The 20,951-nt window shown below is 45.0% G+C and overlaps 1 protein-coding gene across 1 annotated transcript; it reads right to left on the bottom strand.

Moving 5' to 3' along the window:
- Nucleotides 1-3,568: 3,568 nt before the first annotated feature.
- Nucleotides 3,569-20,737, bottom strand: PTPN18 (protein tyrosine phosphatase non-receptor type 18). Its single transcript, XM_059927120.1, has 15 exons — nt 20,645-20,737; nt 18,422-18,530; nt 17,960-18,036; nt 17,785-17,880; nt 17,633-17,671; nt 7,700-7,768; nt 6,893-6,955; nt 6,529-6,671; nt 6,073-6,139; nt 5,917-5,994; nt 5,735-5,824; nt 5,388-5,476; nt 4,506-4,714; nt 3,992-4,066; nt 3,569-3,766 (listed from the first exon to the last, which is right to left on the bottom strand). The coding sequence occupies exons 1-15, from the start codon at nt 20,735-20,737 to the stop codon at nt 3,699-3,701; spliced, it is 1,365 nt and encodes a 454-aa protein (XP_059783103.1). The 3' UTR covers nt 3,569-3,698.
- Nucleotides 20,738-20,951: the final 214 nt, after the last annotated feature.

Genomic DNA, 20,951 nt, shown 5'->3' with positions numbered 1-20,951 from the left:
GAGGAGTTCTCCCTTTTTTAAACAGCTGCATAAGATTCCATCACAGCATTTATTTAACCAGGATCCCAGGGAGAACATTAAAAATGTTTCCAGGACTTCCCTGGTGGCGCAGTGGTTAAGAATCCGCCTGCCAATGCAGGGGACATGGGTTCGAGCCCTGGTCTGGGAAGATCCCATCTGCCAAGGAGCAACTAAGTGCGTGTGCCACAACTACTGAGCCCACACGCCACAACTACTGAGGCCCGCACACCTAGAGCCTGAAGAGAAGCCACCACAGTGAGAAGCCTGCACACCACAACGAAGAGCAGCCCCCACTCGCCGCAACTAGAGAGAGCTCGCACAGAAATGAAGACACAATGCAGCCATAAATAAATAAATTAATTAATTAAATAAAATGTTTCCAGTCTTCTGCTACTACAGTGAATAACATGGTGTAACATGGGTTAATATTTTACATTTAAATTTTTGATGCATTTGGAATTTATCTTGCTGTAAGGTATATGGCTCAAACTTCTTTTTTCCTAAATGACTACTTAATCATCTCAATAACCTATGTTGAATAAAACATTTTTCTGCCCACTGATTTAAAATGCAACAGTAATCAAAGACTGGAGCCACTAGATTTTAAGCAGGAGAATGTATAATTAAATTTGCTTTCATTTATTTTTGTCTTGGGTAGAGGGTGTTTTTTTGTTTTGTTTTTTGTGGGTTTTTTTTGTTTGTCTGTTTGGTTGGCTTTCAGGGTTTTTTTGCAGAATCTTAGTTCCCCCACCAGGGATCAAACCTGTGCCCCCTGCAGTGGAAGCACAGAGTCTTATCCTCTGGACGACCAGGGAAGTCCCATGTCTTAGTTAGAGCTTTTGATATAATCATTTCAACTGTATGGAATTCTGTTTTATTCTGGGGATAAACCCTGAAAAAATATGAAATCTTCCCTTCTATGTCCATTGTAAAAATCCAGATTCACAGTCATATATGTGGCAACCCTATGATAAATATAACTTTATTGTCCCATTTTATAGACTGGAAAACTGAAGCAGTGAGAAATTAAGAAAGTTGCTCAATATCTCACTAGTAAGTGACCGAGTCCAAGCTATTCACCATTATGATACAGACCTGCTTAGTTTAAAGAAACATCAAATGATGGAAAGATGCCTCTTCCTTCTACCATTGGCCCCCTCTACTCTGAGACACTACTGCTTTTTCCCTCTGGTCTCCGGAGTGCAATGACTTAATATTTCTGGCTTTGAGGTTGGTTTACACTCTAAATGACACCTTCAGCTTCCTCTGCTATCAGCAGCCCCGGGGCCTCCTTCTTGCCTCTTTCCATCAAGATCTGCTCCAACTTTCACCTGTTTCCCATTGAGCTGGGGAATCTCTAGTTTCTCTGCAATTCCTGGTTTCTGCTGGTCGAACTGCTTCTTGTGCAGAGACTTTACACACTTGAAAAATTAAGTCACTGTCACTAAGCACTGTGTGCTCAGGGAAGGCAAGTTTCATCCTCCTTCTACCAACACTCAAAGGGCAAATGATTTGTCTCAGGACCTATATTGAACGCAGGGCCCTGGAGCTAATTATGGCCGAACATTTATTGTGCAGATGGTAGGCTCTTTATATTCTTTCACTGAATTCTCACAGTAACTGTGTGAGGGATGTGGCCTGGCTGAGCAGGTGGCAGGTGGAGGCCTTGGTGGTCCATGCTCGTCACAGACACAGGACAGCTTTCCAACAGCCTGGGGAAGGCACTGTGTTGGGGAGGAATGACTGGGAGTCCGCCTAGATAAACCTGACATTGTCAGACAGACGCTGCCAGAAGGAAGATCACGTCGGGAGGGAGGCTTACAGAGCAGCATCAGGATTTTGAAGCATCAAGTGTAAATTTACTCATCTTGTCTACCTGGCGTTCCATCTCGTTTGAAGGTTATCTGGCTGGGTGGCCCAGTGTCTGTCTGTCCAGCTGGAGATCTGTGTGGCTCACTGAGTGTCTACCTGTCTAGATGGGGTCTGTCTGGCTGCTGTCTTTCTGGCTGGGGGTCTGCATGTCTGTCCGGCCATGGGTTTGTCTGAGGATCTTCTTTTCAAGTTGGGAGTCGGTCTGTCTGGAGTTTATTTTTCCAGCTGAATCTACTTGGAGGTTTACCAGCCTATCAGTATGAGGTCTGTCCATCTGACTGTGAGGCTAGAGGGCTGTCTTGCTGGCTGCAGATTTGTCTGCCAAGCTGGTAGTCTGTGTGCATCTGCTGTCCAGCTCAAGGGCTGGAGGCTTGTCTGGCTAGGAGCCTGTGTGAACAGCTAGGGGTCTGACTTGTTGGGGTCCATTCATCTGTCCAGATGGGGGTCTACCCGTTCATCTGGTTTGGGGGTCTGTTCATCCAACTTGGGATCTAGCTGGCCAGTTGGCTTGGGGTCCATTTATTTCTCTGGCTGAGGACGGTGTCTCACTGTGGCTGGGAATCTATCTGTCCGACTAGGAGTCCACCCATCCAATGGGGTCCTATGTATCTGAGGGCTAGGAGCCCATCTGGCTAGCAGGGATTCCATCTACCTGAAGGATTTGCAGTGTGTGTCCAACTGGCAGATGGTCTGGGTAGTGGAGGATCTGTCTGGCTCATGATGCTTTTTCTATATGAGGGTCCATCTGCCTATCTGACCAGTTGACTGCCTGAGTGTCCACCTGGCTGTCTTCCCAGCAGAAGATATATCAATTTCTCTGCCAAAATGGGGGGTCTGCCCACCTGTCTGCCTAGTTGGAAGTCTGGCTGGCTGGGTGGGGTGTCTGTGCAATCAAGGGTCTGTGTGGCTAGTATCTGCCTGGCTGGAGTCCAGTTGGCTAGTGGGGAGTCTTTGTGACTAGGTCCGTCAGGCTGTCTGCCCACATGGGGGTGGGTCTGTGTAGCTGGGAGGTCTGTCTAGCTGACAGGACACCTATGTCTATTCAGCTGGGGATCTCTTTACATCTGCCTGGAAGTCTGTCCAGCCAAGGGTTTATCTGGCTGATGTCTGTCTAGCTGCTTAGCTGGGGGAAGGGGGTCTGTCTTTTTGGTGGTCTCTTTTGCATGGGGTGGTCTGTTAGGCTGTTGGTGGGTCACTCTCTCTGGCTGGAGGTCCACCCACGGACTGTCCCTCTGAAGGTCTGGCTGTCTAAGGGAACTGCTATCTGCCTGTCCAGGTTGGGATTCCATCTGTCTGCCTGCCCATCTGGGGATCTTCTCACCTGTCTGTCTGAAATCAGTCTGCTTGGCTGTTGTTATGCCTGGCTTCCATCTGTCTGAATGGTGGAGGGCAACGGGGGTCCATCCATCTCTCTGTGTCATAAGCTGAGTGTCTGAGTGAGGGAGGCTCAGATACTGAGATGAACCAGTCCTTCAAGTGGTGAAGGGGACAGTCTCCAGAAGCCTATCTGTCCATCCTCCCCTTCACAGCCGGGAGCCCTGCCCAGACTCTTGGGGTTGAATTTATTCTTGAATATGCTCAGTGTAACCGTACCAGCCACCGTCAAGCAACTACCTCCCCAAGCCTCACGCCTTGAACGCTATGATCACTGAGGCAAAGCCCCCATATTGTCCACACTGAGAAACTTTTATTTTGATTCAGCCCAGCAACCCCATTCCCAACACTTCACAGAGTAGAGCACGGCTCTCAGCAGTCCAGGAACCCATGTGGACCAGGCACCCAACAGGCAGGCAAGGGCGCTGCACTCACACGCGGGTCCACTCGGCAGGCGGGTCCCGGGGTCCTTTAGGCCTTCCAATGCGCAGGTTGAAGCCTGGAAAAGGAAGGGCACCGTAGGGCTCACGGAGAAGCTGAGGTGCAGAGACGTAGGCAACTCGTGGAAAGTCACCCCCAAGCCTCCAGGCCCTCACGGTTTGCTGCAGACACATCCACAGGTCTCCGAGGGCCTGTGTTTTCCTGCCACCATCTCAAAACCCCAAATGCCTGGGATTCAGTTAAAACTGCAGAGAGTCCCAGCGACCCAGGCTGTCTGACTTACCTAGCCCACCAGTCTGAGCTCCATCTACCACGTCCTCGTAGGCGCCAGGCCCTGCTGGGCTTTGGTCAACAGGAACTGCGGGCAGAAAACCACCCCTAACAGATCGGCTCTGGCCGCCCCTCGAAGTTCCGGAGAGCCGCTGCGAGGCAAATGCGCATCCTCCCAGACCAGAGAAGGCAGGCTGGGGGCCGAGCGCCGGGGCCCAGCGGGAGGGTGCGTGGCCAGGGGCGTGACCAAATCGGAGACCTCCGCCCAGCCTAGGTGGCCGGGCCAGAGACCGCGGTTTGGCCCGGGACGCTTCCGGGCGTGACCAGAGGACGGGCGGTTGTCCCAGAGGCGTGGCCGGAGAAGCCAGGACGTCAGCCTCCTGGGCGTGACCGGGCCGGACTCGGTGGAGGGGGGTGGGGGTCTTCGTGGCCTCCAGGCCCTCCAGACCGCAGCCACAGGGGGTCGGGAGACGGAGCAGGTCGGGGCCAGCCCTCCCCAGCCCCGTGGCCGGGCCGCGTCGACTTACCGCGACCGGGCAGCGTCCCGCGCCCGTCCTCCGCGTGCGCCTGGGGCCGCCGGGCGCGCGGCGTCACCTGGCTGTAGAGGGGCGTCTCCTCCGCGCCGCGCGCCCGCGCGCCCGCCCCTGCCCCGGTGCCCGCGGGGGCCGCGCGCTTCTGCACCACAGCGTACGTGTCGGCCATGGCGAGGCCCGGGGGCCCGGGCACCGAGATGCTCCTGCGGGTGGGGAGGAAGTGAAACGGCGGCACCGAGGCTGGGGAGGGAGGGGGCAGCGCGCTCGGCGCGCAAACCACCGGCTTCCTTCCCGCCCGAGGCGGCGCGCAGTTACGGAGCGAGGAGGTGGAGGTGGTAGCGTCTCTGGGGAAAGGGGTCTCGTCTGTGTGTCCCTAGCGCCCAGCAGGTTGGGTGGATGAAGGAAGGAAGGGGCCAGCCTGGCAGGTGAATGGGGCAAGATATTGGTATTGAGGATTGGTCATTTCTGTGTAGTTGTCTGTTGAATAAATGAATGAGGAAGTGACATCTAAAGAGAAGGAAGGGAAAGTCTCAAAATGGAGGGCTGGTCTCAAGGACCAAGGGCTGAAGTCTCTGCCGCACCCGACATGAGGCCTTACAGTTGGGCGGCCTCAAAAAATATCTGCTGAATTAATGAGTGGAAAAAGCAGGAGAGGACTAACCTCGGGAGCTAGCCTGAGGGGCAGAGGCAATGGGATCTCTGGGATTAAAGAACCACCTTGGGGAGGGTTCCCAGAGCTCAACTGCGAGAAAGGGCCAGTGAATATTTGGTGAACTGAATGGCAAGGAAGGGGCTGGTGTTTCAAGGGTGAGGAAAGGGCCAGCCTCCAAGGACGAGAAAGTGAAAATGGAAGACTGAGGGGAGGGGGCTGGGTACCTGAGGACCCCGCCGGATGGGCGGGCTATGGCAGGAAGGGTGTGGGAAGTCCGGAGGGAGAAGGCATCATCGTAGAGTGGGGCACAATTCTGGGGAAAGGCAGGAGGGAAAGGCATGAGGCTTCGGAGGACGCTGTCCAGGCTCCTAGTGGTGGTCACTGTGGGCTCTGCGGGGGAAGCTTAAGAGGGGACAGTGATAAGGGAGCACGGAGGAGGACAAAGGTAGATATCATAGTGCATCAGTCCCCGCTCCCGGAGGGAGTCCAAGGGCTGGATGCTGCGCTGGAGGTGGCCATAGACCTCTACTCTGGGTCCTGGTCTCTGAGGATTGGAAGGGGGCCTTGGTACCTCCTTGAGGTTCTGGTAGCGAGGGCTGGCACTTTGGAGCACTGAGAGGAACATCTGAGCCACTGTGTGGTACAGGAACCTGTACTGCTCCTGAGGGGGTGGGGGAAGGAAGAGGGGTCATCGAGAAGGGAAGACCAGAACAGGAGGGATATGTCCTTGGAACGAGGAGACCCGGCTCCCACCTCTGTCTGTATGGCGAGAGGCCGCTGCCTCCGAATCTCGAGGACCACATTGAAGAGGCTGAAGTTAGGTGGGATCATCTAGGGCAGAGAGATGGGCACGTGAGCAGGACCTCCTAGGCACAGGACCCACACTGTGCTTGTATGCCCTCTTCATACCTGGGTCAGGAGCAACTGTCTCACATAATCCACGGTGCACAGGACACCTGTTCGCCCACAGCCCGCGCTAACAAGTGAGAATCAGAGTGAGCTTGGTCAGGGCCTGCCTGCAACCCCTTTTAAAGGGGGCATTTGGGGCTGGGGGTGAGGACCTTAATGGAGTGTCCCCTGCAGCACTTTTTGATTCCCAGAATCCCAGGTTATAATTTGAAAGGAAAACCTTTTTAATTGCTTATATTTGTTGAGCATCAACCGTGTACTTACTCCCTAGCAGACAGTCTGTGCTCAATAAATACCATTTCAGCTGCAACTTGAGCAAGTGTGGCCTCAGGTTTCTTGAAATAGGCACTCAGACTGTAAGACTGGCTCCAAGCCCTGCACTATCCTCCCTGTCCCCCTCCCCCACCACCATCCCCTCTGTCTCACCAGACCCCCATAAAGCCCATTTTCCTAAACCTGCAGTGGACACAGAGGGGGCTGGGGCCAGATCCCTGGAGGTGCCGGGCTTCCTCCACCATGGCGAGCATGTGGTCGGGATTGCTAGGGACCCCTCTGTCTGGCCAGGACATATACTGCAGCTGGTACACAGAGCGGGATTCCTGAAACACAGGAAATGAGGGGCAAAGAATGAAAAAAGAAAGAAAAGCATTTATTGAGCCCCTATTACATGTCAGCCCTAGTTCTCCACATCCTCCATTTAAATGCAACAGATAATAACTGAAGAGATGGGTACTATTGTTAATGCACATTTTACAGATGAGAAAACAGAGACAGGAAACAGCTCTCCCTACGTGGGAGTCTCCTCCTCCCCTTTCAGTACCTTCTGGAAGGTGACCTGAAGGGTCCTGAGCGTGATGTCTGCATTCAGCCATGTCTCCATTGTCTGTGGATATGGGGCATGTGAGAAGAGGGCAGAAAACAAAGATCACAGGTGCCAAAAGACATATTTACAAAAAACAAAGCATTTCTGATTAAAAATCAAATACAGGGAGTTCCCTGGTGGCCTAGTGGTTAGGATTCTGGGCTTTCACTGCCGTGGCCTGGGTTCAGTCCCTGGTCAGGGAACTGAGATCCTTCAAGCCATGCAGCATGGCCCAAAAAAAGAAGAAAGAAAAATCAAATACAAACAACATATTTTTAAAAATTCATTTAGCCCGAATATCTCCCATGGCTTTTGTGAAGGAAACATTTCACAAAGGGGAGAAAGAGGAACTATGATTAAATATCCAGCAAGCTCATTTACAGTGAAACAAAGAAATGTCTTTTGTTCTAAAATAAAAGTTTCATTGTATTTATTCAATACCAATTGTATTTATGACTTATGAGAGATTTTCCTGAGTTCTTTTGAAATGGTAAGGGAAATAAGAATTTTAAGAACCTAACCAGGCACATGAACATTTACAGAGATAACCATGATAGTAGTTAAAATGCAAAAACAGTGTATAATGAGTTCTGACTATTTGCATTGCTAATACCAGAGAGCTCCCTGCAGTGTGAGGGGGACTGTGAGAAAAGTGTTCATCCTTTCAGGCCCAGCCCAAAAGCTTTCCACTCAGAATCATCTGTGAAATCTCCCACAACATCCAAGACTTCATAAAGTGCTGTTCCCACCTCTGCCCCAGCTCACCAGAGTGATGCAGAAAAGCCCAATCTGCAGTGGTTCCTGTTCTTGGGCCCAATAACGCTCACACTTTTTCTGCAAAAGGCAAGAAGAAAAGGGCAGAGAGTGAAGAGGGGGAGTCTGCCTCAGAGTTCAGATCAACACGTGCACACCCTGCATGGGACAGCCCAGGTTGCTGGTGGAAGCACAGGCAGCTGAAACTTCAAAGGAGGCCAGGCGGCAGAACCTCATCAGACTAAACACAGACAGACTCAATGGAGCTGTGAGCTTCTGACTGTGCAGGAGGAAGACAGTCCAGAATATTCTCCTTCTGTAAGCAACTAAAAACCTGGACAAAATATATGAGCCACTATTTTCAGACACTGGTCCACAGCCTTGCAGGATTGTGATCACTGAACAACGGGAAACACATGAGTCAAAACTTATGACCTCCCCAGCTTACTGCCAAGAGGCAGTAACCAGGCTGCAGAACGTGGAGAGTTTGATGAGCCCACTGAGTTGAGGAGCCAGAGATCTTGGCTCGGGGAAGCCAAGGCAGAGGTCTTGAGAGAACAGCACTATGCAAACAAAAGCAAAGAACTCCAGAAGTCTGCATAGGGGTCCCCTTAAGTCTTTAGCTGAATAATAATCTGGGCACATATGACATGAAACCCTGTGAAGCTAGGAAGGAATAACTTCCCGTGAAAGAGTAATAGCTAGGGAACTGTAAGATGAACATTTCCTAGGGCTCAAGTGGGACAGAAATAATTTACATTTCCTCCAGCCACAGTGGAGAGACCTAAGTGATTAAAAGGGGCATTCAGTAGGGAACCTGAAGGATCAAACATTGAAAGTAGAATGAACTTAGTTCTAGAATAAAGGATTCTCTAGACTCGCCCTAAAAAAGCTTAGAAACAAACCTTAAAATGATCAAATATCTAAAAGTAACTTAACTGCCTTCCAGAAAAAGTCCAACACTTTTTAAAGGAAGGTAACAAAATCCAAAACTTACTTTTGTAAAATTTAAAATATTGAGCATCCAATAAAAATTTACTAGACATACAAAGAAGCAAGAAAATATGAGCTATACCCAGGAGAAAAATCAGCAGAAAAAGACCCAATAGAGATGAGGAAACAATCAGACAAAGACTTTAAAACAGCCTTTATAAATATTATAAATATGTTCAAAGATGAAAAGGAAACCACGAAAGGGATGAAAGTGAAATAAAAGATATAAAAAAGACCTAAATGGAACTTCTAGAGAGGAAAAATAAAATATATGAAATAAAAAATTCACTGTCTAAGACCCATGAAAAGATGCTCAACATCAGTAATTATTAGAGAAATGCAAATCAAAACTACAATGAGGTACCGCCTCACACTGGTCAGAATGGCCATCATGAAAAAGTCTACAAATAACAAATGCTGGAGAGGGTGTGGAGAAAAGGGAACCCTCCCACATTGCTGGTAGGAATGTAAATTGGCGCAGCCACTATGGAGAACAGTATGGAGGTTCCTCAAAAAACTAAAAATAGAGTTACCATATGATCCAGCAATCCCACTCCTGGGCATACATCTGGACAAACCTATATTTGAAAAGATACATGCACCCCTGTGTTCATAGCAGCGCTACTCAAAATAGCAAAGACATGGAAACAACCTAAATGTCTATCGACAGATGAATGGATAAAGAAGACGTGATATATATATACAATATACTCAACCATAAAAAAGAATGAAATAATGCCATTTGCAGCAACATGGATGGACCTAGAGATTATCATACTAAGGGAAGTAAGTCAGAAAGAGAAAGATGAATACCATAGGATATCACTAAATATCTAACATATGACACAAATGAACTTATCTACAAAACAGAAACAGACTCACAGAGATACAGAACAGACTTGTAGTTGCTGTGGGCAAGGGGGTGGGGAGGGATGGATTGGAAGTTTGGGATTAGCAAATGCAAACTATTATATATAGAATGGATAAACAACAAGGTCCTACTGTATAGCACAGGGAACTATATTCAATATCCTGTGATAAACCATAATGGAAAAGAATATGAAAAAGAATTCACTGTCTAATAGCAGATTAGACACCAGAAGATCAGTGAACACAAAGGCATAGAAATAGAAGCTATTCAAAATGAAAAAGAGAGAGAAAAAATGAGGAAAAAAACTAACAGAGAATCAGATACCTGTGGAAATATATATCAAGTGGCCTAATGTATGTGTACCTGTAGTCCAGAAGGAGAGGAGAGGGGAGAATAGAAGCTATTTTTGAATAAACAATAGCTGGAAAATTTTCCAAATTTGATGAAACTATGAACCCACAGATCCAGGAAGGTCAATGAACCACAGGGAGAATAATCATAAAGAAAGCCACACTAAGGTAGCTCATGATCAAATTGCTGAAAAACAATGATAAAGAAAAAAATCTTAAAAGCATCACACATAAAAAAGACACATTACATACTGAGGAATAAGGATGACAGCAGAATTTTGTCAGAAACTCTGCAAGTCAGAGGTCAATGCTGTGACACCCTAAAAATGCTGAAATTAAAAAAAAAAATAACTTTCAGACAAAAGCTGAGAGACTTTATCACAAGCAAAACTGCACTATGAGAAATATTAAAGTAAGCTTTTCATACAAAAGGAACCAGGTGGAATACAGACCTACACAAAGGGATGAAGAGTAAAGAAAAAGGTAAATATGTAGCTAAATGTAAAAGGTATTTCTCATTTTTAACATCTTTAAAAGATAATCTAGTGAATTTTACCAAAAAAGGAGGAATTAATAGCAATCCTTCACAAACTTTTCCAAAAAATTGAAGGAACATTTGCCAACATATTTTATGAGACCAGTATTACTCTGCTACCAAAACCAGACAGATATCACAAGAAAGAAAACTACTAAGCAATGTCTCAAGAATATAGACAGAAGAATCCTCAACACAATATTAACAAAAGATTTTACAGAGGATCAAGTGGGATTAATCCCAGGAACACATATATGAAAATCAATATATGAAGGTCAATCAATATCATATACCATAATAATAGAAAATAAAACAAAAACACACTTAATAGATGCAGAAAAAAAATCTGAACAAAATCCAATACCTTTTCATGATAAAAACATGAAAGGAACTAGACATAGAAAGGAAATTCCCCATCTTGATTTAAAAAGCAAAACCAACAACAACACAAACAAAAAATATCTACCAAAACCTACAGCTAACCTAATACTTAATGGTGAAAGACTGAATGTTTTGCGCTTAAGATCAGGAACAAGACAAGAATGTTTGCACTTTTTTGTACTGGAAGTTGTAGGCAGTGCAATTAGGAAAAAAGAAATGAAGGAAGGAAAGGAGGGAAGGTGGGAGGGAGGAAGCAAGAGAGAGAAAAAAGAAAAGGAAAGGAAAGGAAAGGAAAGAAAAGAAAAAAAGATAGGGAGAGAAGGAAGAAGAAAGAAAGGAAGGGAGGTTACCCAGATTGGAAAGGAAGAAGCAAAAGTATGTCAACTTGCAGATAGAATGATATTATATATAGAAAACCCTAAAGAATAACACACACACACACACACACACACACACCCATGCACACTATTAGAACTAATAAGCGAGTTCGGCAAGGTTGCAGGATACAAAATCAATACAGAAAAATCAACTGTATTTTCATATTAAAAAGACTATTATTTGCAATACCTCCCCCCCGCCCCCAGAACTGATAGATTCAATGAAATCCTTATCAAAATCCTAGAAGGCTTTTTGAAGGTATGGGCAAGCTGATCTTAACATTAATATATAAACAATATGTTAACATTAATAAATGTGTTGTGGATTCCCAAGACTGCCCTCAGGTTTGATGATTCAATAGGAGGACTCACAGGACTCAGCATAGAGTTGTACTTGTGGCTACAATTTATCGCAATGAAAGGTTACAGGACAAAACAGCAAAGGGAGAAGGCACACAGGGTGAAGTCTGCAGGAAACAGGGTGCCAGCTTCCAAGTGTCTTCTCCCAGTGGAGTCACATAGAATGTGCTTAATTCCTCCAGAATGAGTTGTGACCACACATGTGAAATGTCCACAGGGACATTTAGGAATTCAGTGCCCAGGGTTTTCACTGGGGGACTCTATGTGGTATGTAGGCACCTCTGACTAGCATGTGCCAAAACTTCAGACTCCCAGAGGGAAAGCAGGTGTTCACATAAACCTACTGTCACATAGACACGTTGTTTGTATAAACAGTTTAGGCATGGTGAGCCACTCTTATTGGAAATCCAATTTCCAGTCAAGAGCCAACCTTGCAGGAAGTTCTTTTTAAGCATAAGCATTTATGCCTGCTATGTTAACTCTTTTCTGCATGGCAAGTGACCCAGAATAGCCAAAACAATCTTGAAAAAAGAAGAACAAATTTGGAGGACTCACACTTCCTGATTTCAAAACTTACCACAAACCTACAATACCGTGTAGTACTGGCACAAAGATAGACATGTCAATCAATGGAATAGAATTGAGAGTCCAGAAATAAACCTTTACATGTACACTCAATTGATTTTCAACAAAGTACCAAGACCATTCAATGGGGAAAGCACAGTCTTTTTAACAAATGGTGCTAGGACAACTGGATATCTATAAACAAAAGAATGAATTTGGACCCCTGTCTTACACCATATACAAAAATTAACTCAAAATGAATCAGAGACCTAAACATAAGAGAGAAAACTATAAAACACTTAGAAGAAAACATAGGAGTAAATCTTTTTGACCTTTGGTTAGACAATGACTTGTTAGATACAACATCAAAAGCACATCAAAACAATAGATTGGAAGTCTTCAAAATTAAAAAGTGTTTGTGCTTCAAAGGACACTATAAAGAAAATGAAAAGACACCCACACAATTGGAAAAATATTCCTAAATCATATACTGATAAGGGACTTGTATTCAGAAGAATTCTTACAACACAATAATAAAAAGACAAATAACCCAATTAAAAAATGGGCAAAGGACCGAAACAAATATTTCTCCAAAGAAGACATACAAATGGAAAAATAAGCACATGAAAAGATGTTTGGTGAATGCAAACCAAATGCACAAATCCACCTCATTAGGCAAATGAAAACCAAAACCGCAATGAGATACCACTTCCCATCCATTAGGATGGCTAATAAAAACAAAAGTGAAAACAGAAAATAACATGTCTTGGTGAGTGTATGGAAAAATGGAACACTTGTGCATTGCTGGTGAGAATATAAGGTGGTCCAGCCACTGTGGAAAACAACAACAACAACAACAAAATTAAACACAGAATTGCTATATGATCCAGTAATTAATTCTACTACCCAAAAGAATTGAAAACAAGGACTCAAAACAGATACTTATGTACTAATGTTCATAGCAGCACTATCACAATAACCAAAAGGTAGAAACAACCCAAATGTCCATCAACAGGTGAATGGATAAACAAAATGTGGTATATACATACAATGAAATGTTATTCAGCCTTAAAAAGAATGAAATTCTGATACACTCTACAACATGGATGAACCTTGAAAACCTGATAAATGAAATAAGTCAGACACAAAAGAACAAGTATTGTGTGACTCCACTGATATGAGGTACCTAGAAGAGGCAAATTAATAGAGACAGAAAGTAGAATAAAGGCTACCAACAGCTGCAGGAAGGGGAAATGGGAAGAAACTATTAAATGGATACAGAGTTTCTGTTTGGGATGATGAACAAGTTCTGGAATTGGACAGTGGTAACGGTTTGCAACACTGTGAGTGTACTTAATGTTTCTAAATTGTACACCTGAAATCGTTAAAATGGCAAAATTTGTTATGTATATTTTACCACAACTGAAAAAAAAAAAAGACCCAATGAGTACAACTTCACATCCAACAGGATAGCACTAATGAAAAAGACAGACAATAACAAGTGTTGGTAAGAATGTGGAGAAATTGGAACCTTCATACATTACTGGTTGAAATGTAAAATGATATAGCCACTGTGGAAAACAGTTTGGCAGTTCCTCAAAATGTTAAAAATAGAGTTTACCATATGACCCAGCAATTCCACTTCTAGGTATATATCCAAGAGAAATGAAAACATACTTCTACACAAAAACTTGCACATGAATGTTTATAGCAGCAATATTCATAATCACCAAAAAGTGGAAACAGCTCAAATTCTATAAAGTGATTAATGGATATATAAAATGTGGTAGATCCATTCAATGGAATGTTATTCAGCAATAAGAAGGGGTGAAGTATTGATACATGCTACAATATACATGAGCCTTAAAACACAACCTTAGTGAAAGAAGCCAGTCATGAAAGACAACATATCATATGATTCCAGTTATAGGAAAAGTCCAGAGTGGGCAAATCTACAGAGACCAAAAATAGATTAGTAGTTGCCTAGGGTGGAGTTTGGTAGGAAATGCAGCATGACTGCTAATAGATACAGGGCTTCTTTATGGGGTGATGAAAAGGTTCTGAAATTCACTGTGGCAATGACTGTATAACTCAGGAATATACTAACAACAGTTGAATTGCACACTTTAGATGGATGAATTGTAGCTCAATAAAGTTGTTTTTTTTTAAAAAGATAATCTGTAGGAAAAATAATAGCAGTGTGTTTTGTGGTATATTTTAAATTTAGAATCAAACCTAGGGCAACAATAGCTTGAAGCATGGAAAGAGAAAATTGAAATATGCTATTGTAAAGTTCTCACATTTTACATGAAATGGTATAATATTATTTGAACATAGACTGTGATAGGTACACATTCCACTAAGCACACAAGCACATAATACAAAGAGGTATAACTAATAAGTGAATAATGACTGTGAAACAGAGTCATAAAAATTCTCAGTAAAAGAGAAGACAGAAAATAAGAAAGAAACAAAGAACAGATGGAACAAATACAAAACAAATAGCAAAATCATAGATTTAGACACATTATTGACACATTAAAGACTAAATACTCCAATTAAAGGCAGAGATTGCCAGACTGGATAAAAAAGTAAGTACCCACAATATGCCAGCTATAAGAAACACAGTTTAAAAATAAAAATGGGGAATTCCCTGGAAGTCCAGTGGTTAGGACTCTGAACTTCCATTGCAGGGGGCATGGGTTCAATCCCTGGTCAGGGAACTATGAGGCTGCAAGCCCCACAGTGCGGCCAAAAAAATAAATAAAATAAAATAAAAATGAAATAAATTAAAATGAACACAGATAAAAAGTAAAAGAATTAAAAAAGAGATATCATGCACACTCTAATCTAAAGAAGTTTTAATGGCTATATTAATATCAAAGCACATTTCGGAGAAAGGGATATTACCAGAGATAAAAGGGACATTACATATTGAAAACAGGATTGATTCATCAGGAAGACATAATCCTAACTGTATAAGCACTCAATTATAGAGTTTTTAAATATCTGAAGCAAAAACTGACAGAACTGAAAGGAGAAATAGAAAAATCTAAAATTAGAGTTAGAGATTTCAACACTCCTTTTTCAGCAAATAATAGGACAAGTAGATGAAAAAAAGGAAGAATAGGGACTTCCCTGGTAGTCCAGTGGTTAAGACTCTGCCCTTCCACTGCAGGGGGCACCCTTCCAGTGCAGTGGGCACAGGTTCAGTCCCTGGTCAGGGGAACTATGATCCCACATGCCACATGGCCAAAAAGAAAAAAAAAAAAGGTAAGAATAATAAGATTTGAATAATACTATTGAGAAACTTGTCCTAATTTACAGTTACAGAACAGATGGAGGTTTCAACACTCCTCTCTTGGCAATTGATGGAACATTTAGAGAAAAGAAATCAGTAAAGATATATAAGATACAGTAAAGATATAAAAGATATTAAAGTGTCTTTCAAAAAGACACAATCAATTTGACCTAACTGATATTTATAGAACACACCACTCAACAGAGCAGAATACACATTCTTTTCAAGGGCACACAAAACATTTACCAAGGTAGATCACATTCATGGCCACAAAACAAGTTTCAGTACATTTGGAATCATATAAAGTTGTTCTTTGACCACAATGGAACTGAAAATTAATAACAGGAAGATATATGGAAAAGTCCCCAAATATTTGGAACTTAAGCACAGCCATGGTCAAATACCATTGGTCAAAGAAGAAATCACAAGGGAAATTAGAAAATATTTTGAGCTAACTGAAAAAAAAGACACAACATACCAGTTTGTGAGATGTACCTAGAGCAGTGCATAGAGAAAAATGAATGACAATAAATACTTATATGTGGGGACTTCCCCGGTGGTCCAGTGGTTAAGAATCCTTTTTGCAATGCAGGGGATGCCAGTTTGATCCCTGGTCGGGGAACTAAAATCCCACATGCCACAGGGCAACTAAGCCTGTGTGCCGCAACTAGAGAGCCCACATACTGCAACTAGAGAGCCTATGTGCCACAACTACAGCCCACGCACTCTGGAGCCCGTGCGCCACAACTACAGAGCCCACATGCTCCAGAGCCCGCACAGCGCAACTACTGAGCCTGCACACCACAACTAGAGAGAAACTCGTGCACCGCAACTAAGAGCCCACACACCGCAACAAAAAGATCCCCAATGCCGCAACTAAGACCCCATGCAGCCAAAAAATAAATAAATATTTTTTAAAAATACTTATATGTGAAAAAAAATCACGAATCTATTATCTAAGCTTAAGGAACTAGAAAAAAAAAAAAAAAGAGCAAGTTAAACCTAAACCAGAAGGAAGGAAATGATAAAGGGAAGAAATTAATGAAATAAAAATGAAAAAAATAGAGAAAATGAATAAAACTCAAAGCTGCTTCTTTGAAAAAATAATAAAATTGATAAACCTCTAGTCCAGAGACTGGCTAACTTTCTATAAATGGCCAGATAATAAATATTTTAGACTTTGTGAGCCATACAATCTACTTAACTTGCAACTACTGAACTTGGCCATTGTAGCATGAAAGCAGGTATACACACTATGTAAACAAATGAGTGTGGCTATGTTCTAATACATTTTTATTTACAAAAACAGGCAGCAGGACAGATTTAGTACAACAACTAAAGTTTGCTTGTCTTTATTCTTGCCAGACCAAGGTAGGAGAGAGAGACAGACAGACGACCAAATATCAAAATTAGGAATGAAGAAGGTACATCACTACAGATTGTACAGACTCCATGATCAGCCAGCCATCCCGGGGCAGTACTTGCCCCACCCCCAGCCCTGTCCATGGAGCATGCCAGGATGCAGAAACCATGTGCCTTCAATGTTGACATGCATTCCTTGAGTAACTAATTTATGCTAATGGGCAAAACAAAGATCCCTGCCCTCATGGAACTTTTCTTCTAATCAGGGAGACAGAATAAACAATATACATAACACATTTGTAGATTATCTTGTATGTTAGAAGTTGGTAAGAACTGTGAAGAAAAAAATGAAAGTAGGACAAGGGAAGGAGAGTGGGAGTGCTGGGAGTTCCAAATGGGGTGAGATCCAGGAAGATCTCACTGAGGAAGTAGCATTTGAGCCAAGACCTGAAGGTGGTGATGGAGCAGGCCAAGGGGAAAATGTCCCAGGCAGTGGGAACAAAGCATAGGACCCGAGGCAGAACAAAGGCCAGAGTGGTTGGAGTGGAGTGAATAAGGGGGAGAAAGGTGGAAAGAGAGATCAGAGCTGTACTGGGGAAGTCACAGTTATAGGGCCTTATGGTCTATGGTATGGAATGGGGCGGGAAGACCAGCAGGAGAGGGGTTGAGCCCCACGAATAAAAGGAAAAAGATAACAAAAAAATTAAAGATAAAGTGGGCTTGGCAGAGGTACAGTGCGAGTCGCTCCAAGAACTGGGCCATTGAGTCATGGCGTCAGGGAAGAGCTAGCAAGGTTTCTCCTGTCTCCTCTCTGCACAAGGATATGCATTCTAGGGGCTGAGGACACCTACCCGCCCATTTTCCATCTCCTGACAGGCCATCAGGATCACCTAGACAAGAGGGGTAAGGGGAAAGGGAGGAGATTTGGTTTAGGGGGTGTGGTTATCAGGGCCAAGGGAGGACCCAGAATGTTGGCCATACCTCACCCTCCCCCAAAGCTGACCTTGACCCCAAACTCCCAGATCAGGCGCCAGAAGTCTAGCAAGGTGTGAGGCAGGGGTCCTTGCGTGGCGATGTAGGCCTGGCTTCCATCTGTGCCCTGGTAAAGGCTAAGTTCACTGTGGAGATCCCGCTGTCACCTCCACCACCTCTGCCCCTTCCTTAACGCCCAGCCTGACCCTGATGAAGTTGCCATTGATGTAGTCTCCATGTCCCTCTTCCTGGAGCAGGGAAAGGATCACTCGTGTCTGATCGTCTGCCAGCGGGAGAGGTGAGAAACGTGGAGTTTGTGGGTGACAGGGGCCTTGACGGCCTCCCGGATGAAAGCCAGCAGGGGGCGGCATACCGAGCAGGGATCCCATCGAGGTGCACTTGCAGACTGCTGGGGAGAAATGCAGCCACAGCAAGGCCCTGGGAGGGAGAGTTCTGGGAGCCCAGTGGTGGCACAGGTCTTGGCTCAAATGCTACTCCCTCAGTGAGATCTTCCTGGATCTCACCCCGTTTGGAACTCCCAGCACTGCCACTTACCGGGCTAACGCCTGCACTGCCTCCGGGTGCGGGCATGCAGAGCAGCACCGACTCCCTCCAGAAGGCCCCCACCCCCACCCCCACCCCCACCCCCACCCCCACCCCCGACTTACATGGCAGCACATCTTTGTAGCGGTTCTTCCTCACGTTTTCTGGTCGACTGCCGGCCTCAGTGGAATACACGCTGTCTGTCTTCCAGGAGGCTGAGCGGGCCCGGATGTCCTGGTGGGAGGACAGAAAGAAGAGCCGGGCGGAGGGAGGAGAGAGCAAGAAAGCAGCCAGGTCAGGGTCCTGGGACACTGAGACTCTCATAGGGATACATGGCACGTGGCCTGTGAGAGGTGAGTGCAGTGCCCAGATAGCACAGGGCCTGCTAATTATGATTCCATAATAGTAGCGACTCAGAGTGCCTTCTCTGTGCCAGGCTCTGTGTGAGGGCACTGAACCACCTGCAAGGTCCCTCCGAAGTGGGTACTATTATTGACATCCCCATCGTGCAGGTGAGAAAGCTGAGGCACCACATGTTTGAGTGACTTGCTGAAAGTCCCACCCAGGAAGTGGCACAGTGAGTGAGTATTGAACTAAGACCTCTGAGCATCTACCCCCTGTACACTCAATATGTACTTACATTGTATTGTGAACAATAATTGTAATATATTATGCATTTAAAATAACAAACATGGTGATACACAATATATAAGACAATATGCAATGCATATGAATTATAATGTATAACATTACTTATGTAACTAGATACTATAGGTGCTTTACTACTGTTCCATTATTATAATTAGTGAATAGCATTACCATCATCAAGTATTCATAATCATGATGATAATAAGTAACACCTACCAAGCCCCCTGATGAGTGCAAGCCACCATTCTAAGTGTTCTTATGCCCATCAAGTCATTTACGTCCTCGTGGACACACTGGTGCAGTGGGTAACACTATTAATATTTTTACTATATAGATGAGGAAACCAAGGCCTAGAGAGGCCCAAAGACTCCTGCGAGTACAGGAGGCTGCCTGCAGGAGGGTGGCCTCCAGCAGCTGGCACTGCTTACTGTCCTAGACTGGGCCCAGACCCGGATGGACATGATGTCATGTACTACCTGGATATTATATGTTTACATTTATTATGTACATTTTCATATTGAACAAATTATGTATTTTGCATTTATTATGCATTTCTTATATACGATATTTATTTTTATATTTGTGTAAATTTAGATTTATCTTAAACTTCCTTTACCTATTTATTACATATTTTATTACTTAGGAACTTCAATAACTGTTTATTGGATAAATTATAATTCTATGTTGTATTTATGTGTATTCTATTGTTTTAAGAAGTTAACTAATGTTGTTATTGTGTAAATTATAGTTTACAATCATATTTATACATATTCACTATATATTTTCTATTTATTAATCAAATTATTTCATAAATGTTTCTGTTATCTATTTTCATTGTACTCAATGATATATATATAGTCATTTATTAGATACATACATATATTTACCAAACTTATTTCTAAATTTGAGATGTCACCATATATTGTAATTACATATTTGCATAGCACGTTTCCGTGTTATTATATTTAAAATACCTCAGTACATGTAGATGCGATGCCTACGACGCTGCTGCCTTAGCATTCCTTACATACGGCTTGCACTACCCCATTGTAAAGTTTAGAATATTTATAACTAGTGACAAAGGCGCCTACAAAGTGAGAGCTCAAGATGTGCTAAGCGGTTTTTACCCACACTGGTTATTTTAATCCTCAGGCCAGTTGAGTCATCAATATCCGCATTTCACCCAAGGAGAAACTGAGGCCAGAGGGACCGGATAGAGCGCCCCAGGCCACAGCGCCTAGTAGAGCCGGCGTCCACACCCTCGCCGCAGCGGGGCCTCTTGGTTCCTCTTTCCATAGCCCCTTCCTCCCCAGGACCACAGGAGTGGCTGCCTGGTCGCCTGGAGCGGCCGGGCGTCGCGTGTCCAGCGCAGGTGAGCGCCCGCCCTGCTCAGCAACCGGACGATTCCGGGAGCGCGGCGAGGGCGCAGGGACCCGAGGGCTTGCGCGGCCCCGCCCGACCCGGCCGTGGACATCGCCCTCTGGGACCCTACTGGCAGAGGGTGAAGACAGACAGGGAGAGACTGCGACAGAGAGAGGTGCTGGGGAGAGAAGAACAGAGAGATCTCGAGGCGAGGAGACGCCCCTGGAGGCTGAGAGAGAGAGGCAAAGCGCAGCAGGGCGCACAGGAGAACAGACGTCTGGACCGTCCAGGGCAAGGAGCCGCAGCGCGGCGCGCGGCCGGCCAACTCGGCCACTCACTCTGAACTCGCCGGCGAGGACCGCCCCCTCCCGGCCGCCCCGTGCCTCCAGTTGCTCCAAGAAGCTCCGCGCCGCGTCCAAGCTGCGGCTCATGGCGCTGCCGGCCAGCGATGCCCGGTCCACCTGTGGCGTTCCGCGCTCCCACCTAGTGTAGACTCCGTGGGAGGCTGCCGAGGCCACGCCTCAGATCTCGCCAGCCAATGGAAGTGCGCAGCGGCGGACAGTGCGCTCCCCTCGGCCAATGACACTCAGAGCCCGCCCCAGCCTCGCCTACAGGCTCCCGGACTGGGGCGGCTGCCTGAGTGCT

Source organism: Balaenoptera ricei, chromosome 7 (genome assembly GCF_028023285.1).
Source record: "Balaenoptera ricei isolate mBalRic1 chromosome 7, mBalRic1.hap2, whole genome shotgun sequence".
NCBI classification, from domain to species: domain Eukaryota; kingdom Metazoa; phylum Chordata; class Mammalia; order Artiodactyla; family Balaenopteridae; genus Balaenoptera; species Balaenoptera ricei.
The sequence above is the reverse complement of the archived record's forward strand: the minus strand, read 5'-3'. Positions and strand labels throughout refer to the sequence as shown.

Coding starts and splice junctions, on each gene's coding strand:
- PTPN18 (XM_059927120.1), bottom strand. CDS start 20,737: ATGAGCCGCAGCTTGGACGCGGCGCGGAGCTTCTTGGAGCAACTGGAG. Junction 6,672..6,892: donor TTCAGGTCACCTTCCAGAAG/GTACTGAAAGGG, acceptor CCTGTGTTTCAG/GAATCCCGCTCTGTGTACCA. Junction 4,715..5,387: donor CCATCCGGCGGGGTCCTCAG/GTACCCAGCCCC, acceptor CCCCACCCGCAG/GAGCATCTCGGTGCCCGGGC.